Genomic DNA, 6,000 nt, shown 5'->3' with positions numbered 1-6,000 from the left:
GGCAAAGTGGGGAACTCTTGAGCCCTGAAAGGCGCAAACGGAGGTGGCGGCGATGGCCTTAAATCAGAAAGTGGTGGATAAGTTTTTGTGTTTTTTTTTTTTTAAAGGTTTGCGCAGAGCGGGAGGGAGCTCGCCAGGGCACAAAGCAGAAAGTAGGCAGACTCTGGTTTTGGGGGGTAGATGCTCGAGAATTTCCAGGGGGACTCCTGAGGCTCGATCCCGCCTTTGTGTATGCCGAGCCTCCTTCCTCATGACCTTTGTCATGGGTGGAGCTCCTCACGCTGGCTCCCGGCAGTGATAGAATTCCAGTTGAGCTATTCCAGATCCTGAAAGATGATGCTGTGGAAAGTGCTGCACTCAGTATGCAATATGCACTCAATATGCAATATGCCGGCTCCCGGCAGCCGACCCTACTTGGGCAGTGCCCCAAACCTCAGATTCCCTGTGGCGGACCGGCCGGCAGACTCCTCGGGCAACAGGGCGCTGCTGCGGTGCCCCCCAGAAAGGCCAGCTGGCAGCGCTGCAGAACGAGCCATCCAAGGCAAGGACCCCGCCGCCCCCTTCCCATCCCTGGTGGGCACCTTGTGAGGCACCTGCCCCCTCACACTGTGGTCCTGAGGTGGGTTTGGAACAAAGCACTGATAGATCGCTTTACATTTTCCCATTTTCCTTTTTCTGGCTAAGAGTTTGCTTTTAAGGCATGCTTTTTTTTCTTAACCAATTTTGATAATTTGTGGCCTACTGTGAGGCTCAGCATGGTACTAATTAGCACAGTTTTGAAATCGTCCTACGAGTAAATGGATACACATATCCATCAGCTTATAGTGAGAAGAATTCTCATTGGAAGTTTAAGTGCCTTTATCTTTTCACCTCATTCATGGCATGTATTTGTTCATACATGTCTGTGTTTTGAGCTTCTATATTGTTGAACAGTTAGTTTGGGCCAGACATGGTCAGAAGTAGGACTCCAACAGTGAATTAAAAACTGTGTGTGTTCTTTATCCACTGCTATGTAATGGATCACGGCAAACTTAGTGACTTCCCAGGGAGCAGCTCACAGTCCACAGTGCCTGTGCATTGTAGCAGGCGGGCCTGGTTCAGGGCCTCCTGAGGGCACAGACAGCCTGGATGGCAGGCTTTCAGACTCACCTGGCTGCTGGGGACAGGCCCAGGTCCCTGCTGGGTGGACCTCTTCATGGCCTGGCTTTCCTTGGAACACCCTCTGAGAGCAAGATTGTGGGGTGTAGCCCGGGGCCTTTCGCTCCCCAGTCTCGAAGCCACACACCTTCACTTCTGTTTGCGAGAGTGAGCTGCAAAGTCCTGCCTCGCTCAGGGCCTGAGCAGGAGTCGCCCCTTCTGCCTCTTGAAAGGAGGAGGATGGAAGAATTTGTGGACCCCTTTTTAAGCCCATTGCAGCCTGTCGAACAGTAATGAGCAGGGAAAGGAGACCAGAGTGCCCGAGTTGTCTGAGGAGGAGGGGATGATTGTGTGTGAAGAGTGGCCAGTGAGGTGACACCAGGAGGATGACCTTGAACCAGAGACCAGGAGGCAGGAAAAGAAGTAGCCACTCGGAGATAGAAAAAGGGTCATGTCAACTAGCAGGGAGAAGGGAGAGAGCGGGCCGCATCAGGGAGGAGCCCGGGCTCAGGCCTCAGCAGCTCGAGGCCGGAGCCTGTTTCCTGAGGTGAGGAGGGCTGCCGGGGCGGGGAGCTAAGAGCCGGGCCTCAGCCCTGTTGAGGTGGACGAGCCCATGGGATGTCCAGGGGACGTGTCAGGAGAGCAGCTGAGTGTTCCGGCCTGCATCCGGGAGAGGACTCACTCAGCTCAGGGTGGACTGAGGTCATGGGCATACAGATGGCATTTAAAGGTACGAGCACGGTAAAGTCACCAGGCGGGTGCTGGTGGAGAGAGATGGGGTGCAAGGGTAGAGCCGTGGGGTGCCCCACATTCCAAGGTTGAGAAGGGGTGCAAGGGACTGAGGAATAACCCCAGGGAGGGTGGGGCCTGGAGCCCAGGGAGAGACATGCTGGGGCAGGCGTGGGGGAGGGCAACAGGGGAGGGGGGTTTGGTAACGTGGGTTCCTAGAGCCCCCAGGGAGCTGCCCTGCAGGGCGGGGCACACTGCCTGCTGGCAGAGACTTGGAGACTGGGTGGGGAGGGGGACCGTAGAGGCTGCTCCCAGGGAGCTTTCAGAGACCCGCAGTGGGCGCTGCAGGGAGCCCTGGACGAGGAATCTGCTGGTTCCCCTTGGTTGATCAGAAGGCAAGAGAAGGGAGAGGACGTGCTGACTGGGCTGATGGGGGTGAACTCATAGGCAGCTGGTTCTCTGGAGTGGAGCAGGAATGATGGCAGGTGGTCCTGGAGCCAGTGATGGGGTGGCCCCGCCCTGGGGCGGGGTCGTGATGAAGACAGGAGGCGAGGGTACTGGCCATAGGGGACAGGGAGCCAACAAGCCAGCACCTCAAGGCTGCCCTTCGGTTGCTTTGAGGTCATGTCTGGGAAAAGAAGACAGGACCTGGGTTGAGATTGTGACAGGGGGGAGATTTGCAGAGAGAAGGGTGTGAGGTGTGAGAATGGGAGGCCAGCACGGGGCACTGTGGGCACTGCCCTGTGTGCCTCTGATGACAGAGCCGCCCTTGTGGTGTGAGGGGCCGTCCCCCAGAACAGCCCGAGGGCCTGTGCCCTGAGAGGAGAGCCACAGTGGGGCTGGCCCTCCCATCCCCTGGCTGCCCCTGCTCGATCCTGTCTGTGGGTGTTCAGACCAGCCTGGGAAACGGAGGATGGCACTCTCCAGTGAACAAGGACCAGTGATGACCACTGAAGGGGACCCAGCGGCTGCCGAGCTGAAGGGTTCTTTTTTCCTATTTTCCTCCAGCCTGGCTGATGGAGGCATGGATGTATTTTTGTAATTTATGGTTTCTGTCTCTGACTCCATCAGCACACCCGTGTGAAAAACCTCATAGGATTGCCTGCCGTCCACGATGAGACCTGAGTGTCACCAGGCCATATAGGAAGTGGATTCTTGCCCTGCCCGTTTCTTCAGTCCTGCTCGCTTAAGAGATGGCAGTATCTCATGAGCATGGCACATTTATCCACAGTCAGGGCTTCCATGTAAAATTGGGTTCAGTTCCTGATAGACTTGAGCTGCCCTGAATGTCGCTGACGAGACCTGGTCCTCTCGTGCCCAGGTGCAGACCCCAAAGGAGCAGGACTGGGAGCACACGCAGCAAGCCAGCGTGCTGGCCGACGTGGCCCAGGCGTTCAAGAGTGACGTGGGCATGTCTGACGGTGAGGGCGACAGGGTCACCCTCTTCAGCTTGGCCACTCAACTGTCACCCAGCGGGCAGGCCGATGCCAAGACTCTGACTGTGTTGCTTCAGGAGCAGCTGGACGCCATCAACGAAGAGATCTGGTGGGTGATCGTGAACTCAGGTCCCCAGAAACTCGGTTTCTCTGAGGAGCTGTCTTCTCCTAGGGACACCTGAGTGTTCCATAGTAAGAAACCTGACCTCAGGTCTGCTTCAAGAATTTTCAGTTTTGAGATGGCCCTTGATTACAGAGCTCGGTCAGCCGGGGCGTTCTGTCCACGGTGTGGTGTCAGAACTCTGTGGGGGGGGGCATTGTGGGGTGTCCCCCCTCAGCTCTGAGCCCCAAGGTAGGTGAGGTGCCGAGGCGGTGTCCCCTGCGGCCCATGCACCTTCCTGTGTCCCTCAGAGCCCCCCACGTTCTGCTGAAAAGCCACCTGGTGAAAGCTGAGGTTTTGGGGTTGGCAAATTCCCACTCAGATCTGCCTTTTCCTTTTTAAATTAATGTAGTATGAAGATTGGCTTGTTGTAAGACAGTGGTCCAAGGACATGTGTTTGAGTTTTTCTCATCTCATCAGTATATTTAAGATGTTTTCTTTAAAGTTTAAAAATAAAATAAAATTAAAAAAAAAAAAAAAAAAGATGTTTTCTTTAGACACCGTCTTGGCAGTTATAACAATTTTCAAAATGGGATAGAATCCAAAGGCCCGCCTGGTGGTAAGCAGGGGGCCTTGGGTCTGGGTGCAGCTGGGTGGCTGGGGGCCCCGAGGCCGCCTGATGCCACACCCGCACAGCTATGCCCGTGTCCCAAGTCCACGTTCAGAGTGGCCGCAGGCCGGTGACCCTGCACAGGACCAGACAGAGTGGCTGCTCAGACTGTTCTCGTCACGTCAGCCCAGGCCAAGGTGCCCGTTTCTGTCGGCCGAGCGTGGGGGCTGGGGGAAAGGCAGGGGGTGAATGGGACAGCCAGCAAACGCAGGTGGTGCCCCTGCCCGTTTGACGCCGAGACACACAGCTTTGTGGGCCGTGTTTGAGCACAGATGAGCTCAGAAAGATGGTCTTTCCACGTTCCCGCAGGAAATATGGAACGGTTATATATTATTTTTATTTTACAGCAAGTTGTCGGGTAAAAGTGATTTTTCCTTATGCGACAAGTTGACTTGATGTAAATGGTCAATTCTGTCCTTCAAATTGTTATCAACAGTGAAAAACTTTGCAGATGTATGAGTAGAAGTGAAGCTGGAGAGTTTACTTCCTGTAAGAATCTTGTATTTTAATTTGAAAATCATTTTATTCGCATAATCGTATATTTAAACTGCTATATAAAAACATCCACCACACATTAGGGGAGAAGAGCAGAAACTGTGAATTCTAGGTTAATGCAGCACATTGACATGAATCCAGAAACTCACACAAAGCTGGTGGAGAACTTCATCGAGTGATGCATTTGTATATATACAACCTTAAAAAAAAAAATGATCAACTCAGCACTTCATCTGGTCTGGAGACTTGTGTTTAGAAACTGCAGCTTGTTTGTGAATTGCTGTTTTGATTATACAGAGTTCCTGATTCCCAGTGGAAAAGACTTGAGGCACTGACGTGCATCTCTGCCCTGAGAGCAGGGGAGGCAAGGGTTGTCAACTTGAGGTTTCTCTTCACAGGAAAGAGAGTTGCCACCGGGGCCCCTTCAGAATGTTAGAGTAAATAAGTGAAATCAAGCGTGAATGATCAGGGCCAGTTTGTAAGACTCAAGGCTAAGTTATTCTAAGTTTGAGAATATTCCAAAGAGGAAAGGTAGAACCTTTTGTCTGAGATGTTAATTGAGCAACTGTTTCTGGAATTTGCTAATCATGACACAGAATGCCAGCCCAAATTTATTGTCCAGACAGGTTCCTCTGCTGACAGAGGCAGGTGACGCCTTTTATTCTATTTTAGGTTGATCGAAGAAGAGAAGGAGAACACGGAGCAGCGGGCCGAGGAGACTGAGAGCAGGGAGGGCAGGGGGAGCTTAGGCAGCCTCCGTCGTTTTAAATCAGTGAGCTCCCTCAACCTGCTTCCCACCTCCTCGCATGCTGGCTCCTGCCCGCCCCTGCCCAAGCCCAGAAGGAGGCAGCAGAGCCTGGCGCAGGAGGGAGACCAGCTGGGCATCATGACTCTGGTATGTGACTGCCTCCTCCCTGCCGCATTCCTCCCCCAGCATGCTGTTTTTTGTTTGTTTTTTGTTTTTTCTCTTTATACCCAGAAGAAAATCAGGTACATTTGCTACGCTCAGAGGTCTAAAAGTTTTTAAACTGCCTCGTCTTTAATCATTCCACAATGGCACAGCGACAAATTAGTCTTGATATTTGGACCACCACTTAGCACGTCATCATGAACTCAGCCAGAGCCTGCCTCTGTAACGTTGGGCCTGGCCTTGTGCAGGGCACAGCAGCTGCAGGGAAGTTTCTGTTCTCAGGGAGCAGACAGCTTCGTGAAAGTAACCATAGGCAGCTCTCATGGTATGGGAAAGCCGTGCAGCAGATTTTCCACTGGGGATGCCTGGCTACAGGGTGCAGGGCATGCGGTGGGAACAAAACCAAGAATCTACACTGGTCTGCTTGCTGATGAACCTGGCCATGCACTCCGGCCAGCTCTGCATGTGAAACCAGGTTAAAAGCCCAGGGCCCCAGGGCCCCAGGGAAGACATCGGGCTGCCT

At 53.4% G+C, this 6,000-nt stretch overlaps 1 protein-coding gene across 1 annotated transcript in view; it reads left to right on the top strand.

Annotated features, from left to right (window-relative positions):
* Positions 1 to 421: 421 nt before the first annotated feature.
* The window catches only part of LOC129626435 (liprin-alpha-1-like), a 271,527-nt gene continuing 265,948 nt past the window's right edge, over positions 422 to 6,000 (top strand). The window contains exons 1-3 of the mRNA XM_055545433.1: positions 422 to 619; positions 3,188 to 3,411; positions 5,240 to 5,462. Of these exons, the coding sequence (XP_055401408.1) occupies positions 3,278 to 3,411; positions 5,240 to 5,462 (357 nt within the window). The 5' untranslated portion in view covers positions 422 to 619; positions 3,188 to 3,277. The remainder of the gene's footprint in view (positions 620 to 3,187; positions 3,412 to 5,239; positions 5,463 to 6,000) is intronic.

The sequence above is a fragment of the Bubalus kerabau genome, chromosome 14, assembly GCF_029407905.1.
Source record: "Bubalus kerabau isolate K-KA32 ecotype Philippines breed swamp buffalo chromosome 14, PCC_UOA_SB_1v2, whole genome shotgun sequence".
NCBI classification, from domain to species: domain Eukaryota; kingdom Metazoa; phylum Chordata; class Mammalia; order Artiodactyla; family Bovidae; genus Bubalus; species Bubalus kerabau.
This window is presented reverse-complemented; position numbering and strand designations above follow the sequence as displayed.